Source organism: Ipomoea nil, unplaced genomic scaffold (assembly GCF_001879475.1).
Source record: "Ipomoea nil cultivar Tokyo-kokei standard unplaced genomic scaffold, Asagao_1.1 scaffold2144, whole genome shotgun sequence".
NCBI lineage: Eukaryota > Viridiplantae > Streptophyta > Magnoliopsida > Solanales > Convolvulaceae > Ipomoea > Ipomoea nil.
The window spans coordinates 2,384,214-2,399,116 of record NW_017618572.1 but is presented as its reverse complement, the minus strand read 5'-3'; the positions used below and the strand labels follow the sequence as shown (position 1 = coordinate 2,399,116).

Below are 14,903 nucleotides of genomic sequence, written 5' to 3'. Positions count from 1 at the left end.
TAGATCGGCGGCGGCGTGGCAAGCTTAGCTTCGTTTTTCAGGCGACCCTTGCTCAAGAGATGGCGGCGGCGACCTCCCCTTTTCCCGGCGAGGCAGAGACGGCAGTGGTGGGTCCCTGGCAGTTGATCCCTCCCGGCGAAGCAGCAAACCGGCACCACGACTGGATGACTCGCCAGAGAGTGACGTTTGGGGTCAACAACTCATCATCGGAGGTGAAGCTGACGTCGGCGACGATGGAATGAAGAAGAAGGCGTGAAAAGACCAAAATGCCCAGGGCAAATCGGAGCTCTCACCTGAGACTTGACGGAATACGACCATAGGGACTGATTTGACAAAAAACAATTATTTTCGGGGACTAAATCGATGAATACGTGATTCAGGGGCAACATTGACAAGTCACGAATAAGTGAGTGACCAAATCGTTGATTCACCCCATAATTTATTGACTAGTTTGGTTAGATTAATTATAAGCTATTATAAGCTTTTATTATGGTGGTATGCTTCTTTGTGTTGTATCAGATGATCTATGATTTGGGAAATAGATTAAAGTATACGTTGATAACAGAGTTTGTTGGTGATTAGAATCTTCAAGGCAAGAATTTTAAATTAAGAGACTCCCCTTGATTCAAGGAATTCCTAGTTCAACTACTTCAACATTCAAGAGTCCTGATGGTGCACTATTTAAGTGAAAGCAGATAAGCTCTGAAAGTTGCTCTGGAAGTTATCTCTCACGCCATCTTCATATATCACGCCATTCTCTATCTATTTTTCTTACAGTATTATTCTGATTAATTCCCTGAGTATTTATATAGTGATTTAATTCCGAAAATTGTCTTTGCATGAAGTGAATGTTACACGCTGTGAAAAGTAAAGACATGTTCTGGTTGTAATCTGTGATCACATAGTGGAGTTGGATTTCACTTTTTTAAGTGGCCCCGACATAGGAAAAGCTTTTTCCAAATTACGTAAACATATCTTGTGTTTTCTGGTTTCTTGCATTTATTTTTGTTTATCATTCTTGCAATTATTGTGTCTGACACAGAACTTAACTCAAATAATTAATTGAATTAAAATTGAGTAGGAATCAGGTAAGTAGGGTGGAAATCAGACGTTATGCCGTGGAACCGTGTTCACCATTCATGGTGAACACGGTTCCAACGGTGTTAGTGCACCGTTATCTTTCTTTCTTCTTCTTTTTTTTTTTTTTTTTTTTTTTTTTTTTAAATTAATTACGTGACTGTCTACACATTCACTTTGGAACCATGCCTACACATTCACTTTGGAACCATGAGATTATGAATTTTCTGTTATAAGATTATGAATTTTCTGTTATGAGATTATGAATTTTCAGTTATGAGATTATGAATTTTCTGTTATGCGATTATGAATTTTCTGTTATGCGATTATGAATTTTCTGTTATGCGATTATGAATTTTCATTACATTCATAATTTCGGACATTCATAAATTATGAATTCATGCATGCACATTCACTTTGGAACCATGCCTACATATTCCCCTCCGAAATCACGGACATTCATAAATTATGAATCCATGCCTACACATTCACTTTGGAACCATGCCTACACATTCACTTTGGAACCATAAGATTATGAATTTTCTGTTATGAGATTATGAATTTTCTGTTATGAGATTATGGATTTTCAGTTGTGAGATTATGAATTTTCTGTTATGCGATTATGAATTTTCTGTTATGCGATTATGAATTTTCTGTTATGCGATTATGAATTTTCATAAAATTCATAATCTCATAACAGAAAATTCATAATTTGATCAGTAACGCGCCGTTAACTCCACATCCGCGATTTTTTTTTTTTTTTTTGCCTAAAAACGACGTCGTTTTGACCTGTGTTCACCATTCTCGGTGAGCACGATTCCACGGCATAATTTGCGGGGTGGAAATAGGCCAGGCCCCTTGTAAGGGCCTATGTCTTAGCCTAACTAAGACCTAGTTAGACCTAGCTCGTTTAGTAAAACGACCAGACTTGAGTTAATTTCAAAGCCTATTAAACTAAACAGGTCAAGCCTATATATACTAGGTTCAGCCATATATATACCTAATATATTTTTATATTTACAATATAACTTCAGTATATATAATTACCAAAACTTAACCCTCCACCTCCAAAATCTCATTCTAAATTATGATTCGAACTATAAATATTGCTGCTAATCCTGCTTAAATGTTCTTATTGTTTAATTTTTTTTTTTTATTAACTGTTCTTACTGTCATAAGTGTTCTTATTATTTTTTTTTAATTAACTGTTCTGTCATAATATTTAATAGAATGTTGCAACTTAATTATGTGAGTTGATTGTTAATTATTTATGAGATTATATAGGATAACAAACAATAATACAATTAAATTTATTTCTAAATAAGTTAACGACCCTGCGAAGTCATGGTTTAGATACTTATGTAAAATAATACTTTATTTTATTTTATATTTTAATGCTATTATGTTTGCATTGTGGTGATATACTTATGTAATTATGTATTAGTTTTGTATTTAGTATACTTTTTAAATTATTTAGATATACTTTTTTTTTTTGAAAGCATTTAGACATACTTATTAAAGTCTTAACATGTACGTTTTAAATAGACTCAAAGTATGACTTACTTTAATGCTTTTTTAATGACCTAAATATTAAACAAGCTTTTAAAAAAACTTCAGGCTAGGCCAGGCCAATTGTAAGCCCAGGTTTGAGCTTAACAAAAAACCTACGTACAGACTTACGCAAATTATATCATGCACCGCGGTGCATAATCGATTATGCATCGCGCATCAAAACGACGTCGTTTTATTTAATGAAAAGAAACAGAATCTTCGCAAAAAATAACCATGTTCTTCAGTTTCATTTTGTATACACTGGCGGTTTCAGTTCAACACAACTACAGTTTCATTTCGATATAACTACAGTTTCATTCAATATTTATACACAAATATGTGAAAATGTTATTTAATTTTATTTTATATACACTATAGTTTCATTAAAACACAACTACATGATCATTTCAATATAATTACAGCTTCATTGTACAATATACACCCAAATATGTAAAATGTTATTCAGTTTCATTTTATATATATTGTAGTTTTATTTCACAACAACTACTGCAGTTTCATTTGATAATATAAAAATAATACGTGAGACCGTGTCGGTTTAGATACACTATAGTGTTACTCCGTTATAACTGCAGAAACGACGCCGTTTTGACACGTGGTGCATAATCGACACCGCAGTCCACGATATAACGACTGACAGACTTAAGCTCAGCCTAGGCCTTAGATTTTCGTAACAGGTCCATGCCTAATTTTTTAAAGCTCGGCTCTGCTTGACCTATTTTTACCTCCACAAATAAGTATTTCTTGCATTCAAGACTCCCGAATTTAACAAGGTTGATTCCTGAAGAGAAAGAGTGAACAAGGACATCCAGGCAACTTTCGAGACCATTTGATTAGTGTTATTACTGATGTGTTGTTGCAAAATGCAGATCAGAATATTTTAGTACACAACACAAATAAAACCACTCAGGGACTGGCTAATAATGTTCCGATGACCCAAAAATCAAAGCTACCACAAAATAAAAACTTCACGTGTTTCGCCGTAAGATTATAGCTCACTCTTATCAGCTTTGTCTCCTGCTGATGTCTTTCCATTCACGGCTACAAGCTCAGTGTCAAAGATAAGTGTTGCACCACCTGAGTATTCACACATAAAATTTTAGTTGAACTGCAATACGAGAAAAAAAAAAGGGGAAAGAATCCTAAAACCACTTTAATATGCTGCTAAACTTGCTTATCATTTCCAACAACAATTTATTTCCAAGCAGGGAAAGAATTCTGAGACAAATGGTATGATTCTTGTATCATATGCCAATTCAGATATTAAAACTGTTGGATTTTACTCTCAGTCAAGAAAGGACATTAGTTTGTACTTAATAAAGAATGGTGATGATGCAACCGAAGTTAATATCACATTGTTACTAAAGATTTAATACTAGAAACAGAAGAAAGTATGATGGCTTCATGCTTCTTCACTCTCTCTCTCTCTCTCTGCATGCCTGGGTCAAATGTATTATGCTTCTAAACAAGAATTTGGGATACCAAGAAAATGATGGTAGTATTATTACCTGGGATCTTAGGTGGGGACCCACTATCTCCATAACCAAGTTTAGAAGGTATTTTCAATTTTCTCTTCTCTCCCACACACATTCCTAGTAGTCCTTGATCCCATCCTGTTGACCAATAAAGCCAGTAAGGAAAAAGAACATATAAATAAAAAGAAAATATCTTGGTGCCATTGAAATGGAACCCTTTGCACATATAGAAGTGTCTTGTCTGAAGGACAAATACAGTGAAGAAAAAGTCCACTCAAGTTCAATCACATATTTAACACAAGTTTTAACAGCATGGACTAGTAATAAAAGTATAAAACATATATTAGAGTATTTGACATAAGTATGAAGAAATATTAAAATCAAATGATCCAAAGAAGAACACGAAGGGTTTGGGAAATAGACAAATAGTGGTTTTTCCATATTGGTTTAAGTATGCAATTAATCCCTATGCGGCTATGCTAATCAAAATTATCATTTTAATCCCTATACCATTAAATTTATGAATTTAATCCACGTAGTAGTAAAACAGTGATAATCAAGGATAACAATTTACTTTACTAGACTACATTATTTAAAGAAAAAAAAAAAAAAACCACATCAAGTCAAAATTCACATTAGAAGCTTAGTAAGCTGATGTTTTTTAACTTTGCAGTGCAGTAGATGAATTGAAAAACAAACTACGCAGGTGCTCATCATATTCTCTTGACAAGGGACCAACTGACCAAGGGTGGAACCAGAATTTTAGGGGGCCCGGACTAACTCTTGCCATGTATGGTATACAATTTTCTAATAAAAAGTTGGGCAGTCACTAATACATATTACACAATTTGGCAATACAAATATAATTCGACATTGTGATGAAACTCAAAGCGGTATAATCTTACAATATTAAGGATTCAATGTTTAAAAAGTAAGATCTAATTAATTAATTCATTGATAAATGAATCAAATTTAATTGTTTCTAATTTATTTATATATGAATTGAGTTTAGTTAACAAAACTTTTTAATAAAAAAAAAAACAAAACAAAACAAAACTTTTTAATAAATATTTTTATGCTTTTATTTTATATTTGAAATTATATAAAAAGTACAAATTGAATTATTGTATAAGATATCTATTTCGTCAATCATAAGTAGGTTTAATTGAGGACAAGATTTGAATAATTTTAGGTTATATATATATATATATATATATATATATATATATATATATATATATTTATACAATTACTTTAAATTTTTGAATTAAGATCTTGATTTCGAATAATTTAATTTTATTAAATCAGTTCTAATAATTTAATATTAAGTTTACAAATTAAAATTTTGGGGGCTAGGTGGGGGGTGGCAGGCAACTGAGTTTGAGAAAACTGATGAGTAGAGGAGGAAAAAGGTTTTGGCCCCGCCTCTACCTTGGTGGTTTAGAGGTGGCTTCTTGATTGATTTATTTATTTATTTTGTTTGCTAAATGACATGGCAGCCTAGTCAATCAACCACATTAGTGACACATAAGCAAACTTAACAGTGTTGAACTGACAAAGTCTTCTGAGATTAAATTGACCAATTTAACAACATTAACATTTTTCAATGGTGCTAGGATTATTTGGATTACTTAAACCTTCCATGACTGATATCATTAGGTATTCTTTTTGTTAACCCTTGAGCATGGGGAGTCCTAATGAGATTTTCAAAAAAAATTACTCTAGTAGTAAGGGTCTCTCACTTTCCTCTAAAATATTTAATATTACCTTTAATCACTTGACCACTACCAAGCTCAAATTCAATGGGGTCACCCCTTTCATAGCTGGCATCAAATTCAGTTCCATCAGTAAGTTTTCCCTGCAAAGACCAGCAGTAAGCTCCAAAACTGAGCAGGCTACTAAATACAAATAATGCTCATTTTCTCAGATACAAGACGGATCTTTATTAGTGGCAGTATAACTAAACACAGCACGCCAGCTCAAAATACAAACTGAGTAACCATTTTTGCAGGAGTAAATCAAATATCTCATTTAAGTGCAGGTTCCACCATGCTAATATATAAAACTTACTCACTGTCAGTCTGTCACACAGATAAATTTCAATTTTATAATTTGATTTTTTTTTCTTTATTATGTGTAAATATCCAGAATAGAAGTACTAGTAGTAATAGTTGTACTCACCCGGTAGTGTACTTTAACTCTGTCACCTTTATGAGCCTGGAGTTCACAAGTCTTTGGCTTATACTGCAACAGTTGAGCCAAAAGAAGAGAAGAACAATAAGGAGTGGGTTCTAAACATGAAGAAAGTCAAAATATAAAAATCAATCAATAGAGATTAAGGGGAGAAATTGAAAAACATATCTGAAAAATTAGATAAGTTATGTCAGCGAAAGCAGGGGGCTTGACCTTGTGTCAAACAATGTGAACTCTAATTTGGGCACATACTTCTTTCTTGATTATCTCTAATGGCAATTAAGAGACCAGAATATATGTGATACACAGTAAGTGAGTAACTAATTAGATGATTAGTGCCAAACTTCCGAGAAATAGAGAGCCTAATATCAAGTGTTTTTAGCTTATTTAATTCAATAATCAATAAGAAATTCTGAGTGGACAATATATTATTCACAATCCGAAGTCATAAATCATACCTAATCACCCTAATCACAATCCAGGATTCATACAATATCACCTAATATTCTATCTAATAAGATGAGATATATGAAATCAAAGACTAATCATTTCCAAGCAGCAATGCTCTTTGCATATGAATATCATATATTTCTTGTGAAATCATAAACTCATCAATGCTTCGGCTTAAGCGATTCAAAAAAAAAAAAAAAAAAAAAAAAAAAAAAAAAAAACTAGACACTTCTCACATTAGAAATGAAGGAATTATATATACATGAACAGAAATTGAAATCCCAAAGATTTACCTTCACACCGATCTGTAATTCCGTAACATCACCAGATTTCTTCGCTGCAACTGGAAACACAGAAAATTCAAAACTGAAAGGAATTACGAATTACTCCATTTCTAAATATTCGGTTGTCAGCTCAAAGAGCGAAACATTAGCATAAAAGATCAAATCCAACAAAATCCACTCAGGAAACTAGCAACAATTTCATATAAAGGAAAAAAGAAAAGCATTTGATTACCTAATGTTAAAACCGCGAGAAGTAGAAGAACTGAAACCACATAGCCGAATCTCATTTTCGCTCTATTTCTCGAGTTTCCTCTCACTGCAAAATTGGCCTTCCAGTCAAGTGTGCTTAAGCTTAAGAATCGAAGTTAGAGATATAATTGGCCGCGATCGGGTCCACGGCTAACAACGGTGAAGCTCCCACGTAATAAGAGCATCCACACTAATTGGGAAGAATTGAGGGAGAATGTAAGAGTGATTAGGGAAGAGAAGATAGGAAGGAAGAGAAAAAAAGGAATTAAGAAATGTAATCGGCATCACTACCCAATAAGGACAGAGACATGATTGCAGTTTGCCATGTCAGCTTCTAAGAAATTAAGAAATGAAATCTTAAAGTTAAAATCACCTATTATAATAATAATAATAATAATAATAATAATAATAATATTATTATTATTATTATTATTATTATGTAATGTAATAATAAAATAAAAATATGACAAATAAATAGTAATAATAATAACAATAACAAAAATAAAAATAAAGACAAAGGGGAGTCGTTGGCTCTCACATTGAAAGATTTGGAGAGAAGTGCATTTTACAGGGTGTTTAGTTGGAGGGAATTTAAATCTTCTCACTTAATTCCCACCTAATTCCAAAGGCCATAAAATTTCTTAGTTTGGTTGGAATGAATTGCAATTTCTCCATTTTCATGGAATTAAAATCTCATGTCTCATCAGAGATTTTAATTCCTAAGATTTGAGGAAGAAAAAAAGCTAGTGATGAGACAAAATTACACCTCCCTTTTTTTAACCTAAAATTAATACCACAACAACAATGGACATTTTGGACTTTATACTACTTATTCCCTTTCAATTCGGATGTATATCAAACATTGGAATTGAAATTCCCAGTAATTCTATTCCTGTAAACCAAACACTGAAATTTAACTTCTCATTTTATTCCCAGTAATTAATCTCTCATGGAATTACAATTCCTTTCCCACGTAATTCCTCCCTCTCCCCCCCTCCCCCAACCAAACGCCCTGTTAGGGAAAGAAGTTTCTTTCTCAAAACGTTAATCTTAAACACGGTTCAAAACAGTATTTTGAATTTCAGTATTTTGGAATAAAATGTTGTTCCAAAATACTGACTTACCAAACAACCCTTTGCGAAACATGGTCATTATGTACCTGCAGTACATAATGTGCATATCGTTTTGAAGTATAGTTCATAATACAAGGTGGATCCTAGTTAATTATATAATTTGTACCTACTGCACCCATAAGTCATGAGGAAACACATAGAGCCAATCTAGTTTTGAGATTCAACTATACACTTATGTGTATAAGGAGTCTAACCCAAACCCAAACCCAAATTTCTGAATGTTCGTGGAAGGAAATCTTAAATGACACCAATGTTCTAAAGGCAAAAGTACTTAATTGTTATCCTCAAATTTGACTGTGACCTTGTTGGCAATGAGCTTATAGTGAATTAGGTTAATAGTCCATTATTAATTGATTATATTAACTAGTTTAACTAGCATGTATTATTAGTTACTGTAGAGAAGTGTTTGATAAAATTAACTATTAATTTTAATTGATTACATGTTAAATGATCTTGAATTGCTGGAACCATAATTAACCTGCAATTACAGGTCACCAACAAGTTAGTGGAATTGAATGTTCTAAAATAACTTGTTTGAGGATTTATTTGCAACTTATAAAAATTTAAGCGTCTAATTGACTTTTTAAAAAAATATAAAAAATTAAGCATTTATTTGACATTTTTCATAAATTTTATTTTTTGAGTTTACAGTAACAATCACAGGTTTTTTATATAAGTCTAATCAAACATTGATGTAATATAAGTGAGAGACTGAAGTTTGACTTTTTATTTTTTTTTTTAAATATTAATATGATATACTATTAATAATTAATGACAATATAATAATACATCATATCAAATATTTAGCAAATCTTTTAATAAAATTATTTCTCACATGATACATTTAAATGATATGGTAAAATACTACAATATCTAATTATGATGGATTAAATTTATCTTTAAGAAGGTTATATCATAGAAAGATTGAAACGTTTAAAATGCTCCAAAAAAAAGAAAAGCAATTAACTCACATGTAACACAAAATAACTAGTTTAAATTAATTAGATTTATTGCTTAAATATGATACTTTTAACCAATTTAAACACACATAGGACTTATTCTATAAATACAAACCCAAAAAATGATTGTATTCTTACAAAGATGAACAAATTAAAATAAACAAAAGTTTATTTATTGTACAAAATAAATAATTCTCTTAATGCCTAAAGCCATTTCTTTCAAGTTTGAAAATAAAATCAACCTTGTAAATACTACTAATAAATTACATGAACATAAAAACTATTGGTTAATACATTTTTCTGGGCAGTATCCTTTCAACTCTAAAAAATACACAGAAATATTGAAACAAAAAAAAAAACACTACACTCATTCAGTCATTCGTATGCCCATTTCACAAGTCTGAGCTGGTAATCTTTTAGCTACATAACTACCAGCATTTCATTGTCCAAAACGTCAAAATTTTCACTGGGTATCATAATATGTTAGTGCAAACAAGAACGAAGGAACAAATGATCACTCGATTACCTAAACCTTGATGTGTTACTGAGGCTGTTGACATCTACATGCACTTTCTGAGCGATGGATGATAACTTATAGTTCCGAAATCATAATCCAGTTGACTGCATAATGTGTTGAATTTCTGGTAACTTTCATGATCCATCACCTGCAGAAGCATCCAACCCCAGATATGAGAATCAGCGCGTCAACTCTGGGGAAAGAGACGGTCATGAAAACCATAAGTGCCATGAACAAGTTGATAGTAGAATTCATTACCAATTACTGGCCTAAGAATTTTAAAGCATTAGAAGACTGCAGGTAGATTGCCAACTGTAGATATAGCAGACCGCAATAAAGAATCCCTGCAAAAATGCAATTGTTATATTGTGCACCAGGGCGCATAATGCATTTTGTGCCATAAAAATCCCCTGTTTCGTATGTATATAATTGTATAGTAGAATACACATAAACTCCTAACATAATACACATAATCTAACATAATACATAATACACATAAACTCTTAACATAATACACATAAACTTTTAGGGCGCACAATGCAATGTGCACCCTGGTGCACGGTATAATTTGCCGCAAAAATGCCTATACCTGAAATGAGAAGGCCAGGAAATATAACTATTGAGAGGTAAGAAATTCCCTCGGTTCTTCACATGGTGAATAACTTTTTGGTTTCTAGAACACTCTGCAAAAGAGGGCAATTCACTTGGGTAATTAAAAAAACATGCTTACTCTCTTCTCCATTAAAAACTTCTAATAAATTCTCACACCATTGTCCTCACCAAGAACAATCCCTCTCCCCCTCCTCACTAACCACCACCACAACAATCTATCATTTCACATTTATTGTTCTAATAAGGATCTATATTTCTGCAATACATTGACATCTCATACTAAATATATTCCATGGAAAATCATGCTAAACCAACCACTCAATGAAATTACATTAATATCACTTGGCATGGAAAAATGAGAACTTGAGAAGAAAACAATTAGAAACCATTTTGCAAAGAGGAGCTGAGACCGAGACTGAACTCTAGATTTTAGGCAAAGGAGGCTCACCTAGGCCAGTTGAGCTAGAACGAGGCAAAGGAGGCTCACCTAGGCCAGTTGAGCTAGAACGGCTTCATTCGGATACTTTATATGCATTGTAAATCTCTTCAATCTCCATTTCAGAGTCACTTTCAATTGAATCACTCTCCAAACCACTCATCTCCTCCTCCTCATTCTCATGTGCTAATTGAACACTATAATCTTCCGAATCAATCTCAAATAAGTCCGTGTCACTTTCTTGTAAATCCTCCAAGGTCTCTTCTTTATCTTTCTTCTTTCTGTAGCCAACAAGGCTAAGAACCTTTTCTTTCCAAACAACCAGAGGATGTTTCTCAACCAACTCTGAACCTTCATAAGGCTCGTTCAGGAACACATTAAATCTCCTCCCTCTCTCTGAAACATAAAAGATGCCAAAATGCTTGAGCAATAGTCTCATAAGCTTCTGAGGCATCACAAACTCCCTCCTAAAATGTGTCAAATGATCTGTCACAAGCCTCTTCTCAATCATAAAACTAAGCAATTCATGCATCACAGCCACTGCCCTCTTATCAAACTCCTGTGACCCAGCCTTTAATCCACTAGCATCTGCATAAGGGGACAAATACTCCCTGTTCTGGAAGTTCTCAATCTGACCTCTGTACTTGGACAGCTTCTTATAGTTAGGTGGGAACTTCATTGGGAAAGACAGAGAAAGAAAACCTGGAACATAATCTTCGGGGGCCTTGCTAACACCCAGCACCTTCTTTTCCAACTCAGTAATTGCCCAACTAGACTTCCAATTCACAAGTTCCAAATACTCACCCTCATCATAAGGCACAAAAGGCCTCACAACTCGAAAATATTCGGGATATTTGTGCACCCAATGGCTCCTAAAATCCAGTGGCAACCCTATATCCCTCCTGAAATGCACAATCTTATCCAGACTAATACGCTTACCAATTGACATCATTAGCATCCGAGTCACAAACTCTGCAGCCTTATCACTATTCTTTTCTATGAGTTCTTCCTCTTCATGCAGCAGATTTTCAGCTTCTTTAGTCATTCCGCACCATAAAATTCCCCTCTGGTCCTTATAAAGCTCAAAAAGCTTGGGACATTTCCGAAGGAAAACTGAGAACTTGTGAGGTTTTGGGAGGTTAATTTGCCTCCGGTACTGATCAAGGGAACGTACAGGGATGATTTGCTCGGACTCTTGCTTCAGAGTTTCAAGTATGAAGAGGATTTTGGAGAGGATTTTGTGCTTCTCTACAACAATTTCAAGGTCATGCACTCGCTTCTTCTTGCTCCGGTCTTGCACTCTCTTGCTGGTGGTCATTGATCGTCGGCATTCTCTAAACAGTGAAGACAGGAGTTTGCCAAGAAGACCAACTTGGTGAGGCATGAGTCAGGGGATATACACCACCAATCCTAATAGGAAAGAAACAATGCTTTAAAACAATTTTTCATCTACAAGTAAATTGCTATTTTCAAATTATTTATGAATCAGTTCCAAACGAAAAAGAAAAAGGCAAACGAAAAAAGAAAAAAGCACCAGTAAACTAGAAAGCATATTAATTTAATAAGAAAATGTAACTATAGACATTTCAGACATAAGTACATAGATTTTAAAAAAAATGGCAGAACCTGACATAAAAATTACATCATTACAGATCCTTACAAATATACAATAAAGAAAAGGGTTATTGGAAGGGCCACAAGTAAAAGTAAATGCAATTTGCTAGTAAATAATTGATTCACAAGAACGAAGAAAATAATACTCCTAGTTAGTTTAGACTGTTTTCAGCTAGGGAAAATATCACCTTGGCCTTAGTTGGCTCCCTTCTTGGATGTTGACAGACTATTACACAATACAAATGACCATCTATTTCTTAGGGGTGGACGTTTCGGTATTCGGTTTGGAATTGGTTCGGTTTAGGAACCCCAATTCCCAACATTTCCTAGTTACACCTAGTCACAGTAAGACATTTTCCAAAAGCATTTTAAATTATGAAATACAAACTTATTATAGATTAAAAGTATTTGATCTTTCTGTGGGGGAAACAACCTGCAAGTAAGATACAGAAACTGTTTCAGTCTCCAGTGATATTTCAGCAAGAATATCTTCCATTGCACTCACCATTATCCCATGGTCAGCGGTATCTTCTTCTCCCAACCGTCCCAGAGTGCAAGTTTTCCCTGTCCCAGTTTGCCCGTATGCCATGAGTGTTCCATTATAACCATCCAAGACATTCTGCCAAATGCATCCACAAATGCATTTCATATGACATAGACATATAGTCCATTTATTCAAGTGGCCAAATCTCATTGGACATCTAAAACTTTAAAGCAGTACTTTAAAGACTGAATTGTAGCAGGATCAAGTAAATTTAAATGCTCAATTCCTCATACTCTTTATGTAAGTACTGATAACTTATCCATTTGTAACATGAGTACACTTTATGAAGAGCTTTCAAAAAAACAATACATTATGTGTCACCTGTACTCTGTTGTAAAATAGAAGAATTAATCATATACTTGCCACCTGTTCCAGTCTCTTCTAAGATCAAAATCATAAATTTCGTAGGTAAAACTAACAGAAGCAGAACTTTCATAGTATGAGTTCACTGGTGGAAACTGGAAAATCAATCACAGACACAAAATTTGGATGGAAATTGGAAGTTATGATTGTATTGAAACAATTCCAGAATATTTTCAGTAGTGAATCAGATAGCGCAACCAAGATGGTAAACTGCCTAGCAACCATATCGGACAAACCTAGAAAGAAAAAAAAGGAACAGCTTTCATCCATATTATATTATTAATATCCGGAGAAGGGTGGGGCTGGATACCTTAGAGTTCGACTGCAGCAGGCGTCCGGCGATGAGGATTAGCGGCGGAGCAGGGCAGCCGGCAACAGCGTCAGGCGAGACTGGAGGTGGAGGACGACTATCGATTGCAGCAGAGCAGGGCAGCCGGCAGCAGGCGTCCGGCGAGGCAGGAGGTGGAGGCGTCGGCGATGAGGATTAGACTTTCAATTTATTTCCAATTGAGATCCTTTCGTTAGAATACGGTTCATTAGACTTTAAATGAAGGGGTAAACTCGTCCTTTCACATGCCTATGTATTATTCTTCGTATTTCGCTGTTATACCTTGTAAACATCTCAATAATAGAGGAACGCACACACGAGTAGTCAGCAAATGGGAACGACGAGGAACATTTTAGGGTTTCGACTAAGATTATCTTCATATATACCGCATATATAATGAAGAAATACTAAGAATAATGACCAGGGATCGAGTCTCACCAGCGGCAGTGTGGGAGCAACCTCTCAAAGTGAGGGGGCTCCTTGTGCGCAGTGAGCACCGTTCTAGCCTCTATGGTTCATGTTCGGTTGAGTCACCATGATTTACATCCTCCCAAATGCTTTGTCGGGCCGGGGTGTGGGGGGCCCTTAAGGTTGGGGTTCAGCCTTTTTTGGAATAAGAAATACTAAGAATAATACATAGGCAGGTGAAATGATGAGTTTATCCCTTCATTTAAAATTCAATTAACTGTATTCTGACGAAAGGACCTCAATTGGAAAGAAATTGAAAGTCAAGGGACCTAAAGTGTCCAAATTAAAAGTCAATGACTAATTTTGGATAACCAATATAGTCGGAGGACCATTACTGGAATTAACTCTATTATATATTAATAATCGCCCAAGAGAGTTACATTTATGGCCTGTTTGGTTGAGTGTAATTTGATTGTAGTTGAATTGCAATTCAGTTGAAGCCACAATTACGACATTTGATTGGAGAGAATTGCAATTCCTTCATTTTGCTGAATTGCAATTCATGGTCACTCCCCTATGAATTGCAATTCGGTGGTTGTGAGAAAAGGAAAAAGGGATGAAATGACAAAAAAACCCTTAATTATTACTACTATTATTATTACACAAGGACATTTTAGTCTTTATATCACTTC

At 34.2% G+C, this 14,903-nt stretch overlaps 2 protein-coding genes across 5 annotated transcripts; both read right to left on the bottom strand.

Annotated features, from left to right (window-relative positions):
- Positions 1 to 3,453: 3,453 nt before the first annotated feature.
- On the bottom strand, positions 3,454 to 7,458 carry LOC109148847 (peptidyl-prolyl cis-trans isomerase FKBP15-1-like). The gene is made up of 6 exons (XM_019296598.1): positions 7,281 to 7,458; positions 7,058 to 7,107; positions 6,303 to 6,365; positions 5,889 to 5,979; positions 4,155 to 4,259; positions 3,454 to 3,723 (listed from the first exon to the last, which is right to left on the bottom strand). The coding sequence occupies exons 1-6, from the start codon at positions 7,333 to 7,335 to the stop codon at positions 3,635 to 3,637; spliced, it is 453 nt and encodes a 150-aa protein (XP_019152143.1). The 5' UTR covers positions 7,336 to 7,458; the 3' UTR covers positions 3,454 to 3,634.
- A 2,082-nt stretch (positions 7,459 to 9,540) lies between these two features.
- Positions 9,541 to 13,954, bottom strand: LOC109148865 (protein ROOT PRIMORDIUM DEFECTIVE 1-like). 4 transcript variants are annotated; one of them, XR_002048898.1, is made up of 5 exons: positions 13,786 to 13,954; positions 11,006 to 12,364; positions 10,490 to 10,495; positions 10,122 to 10,262; positions 9,541 to 10,077 (listed from the first exon to the last, which is right to left on the bottom strand). XR_002048898.1 is itself a non-coding variant. In XM_019296617.1 (3 exons), exon 2 carries the CDS (start codon positions 12,336 to 12,338, stop codon positions 11,031 to 11,033), a length of 1,308 nt encoding a protein of 435 aa, XP_019152162.1. In that variant the 5' UTR covers positions 12,339 to 12,364; positions 13,786 to 13,954; the 3' UTR covers positions 9,541 to 10,054; positions 11,006 to 11,030. The 4 variants fall into 4 exon arrangements, 3 of the variants coding, with proteins under 3 accessions (XP_019152162.1, XP_019152164.1, XP_019152163.1); XM_019296617.1 differs by lacking the exons at positions 10,122 to 10,262; positions 10,490 to 10,495 and having other exon boundaries at positions 9,541 to 10,054; XM_019296619.1 differs by lacking the exons at positions 9,541 to 10,077; positions 10,490 to 10,495 and having other exon boundaries at positions 10,122 to 10,250.
- Between the last annotated feature and the right edge of the window lie 949 nt (positions 13,955 to 14,903).

Coding starts and splice junctions, on each gene's coding strand:
- LOC109148847 (XM_019296598.1), bottom strand. CDS start 7,335: ATGAGATTCGGCTATGTGGTTTCAGTTCTTCTACTTCTCGCGGTTTTA. Junction 5,980..6,302: donor GAGTTAAAGTACACTACCGG/GTGAGTACAACT, acceptor TGGTCTTTGCAG/GGAAAACTTACTGATGGAAC. Junction 3,724..4,154: donor GTCCCCACCTAAGATCCCAG/GTAATAATACTA, acceptor GTGAATACTCAG/GTGGTGCAACACTTATCTTT.
- LOC109148865 (XM_019296617.1), bottom strand. CDS start 12,338: ATGCCTCACCAAGTTGGTCTTCTTGGCAAACTCCTGTCTTCACTGTTT.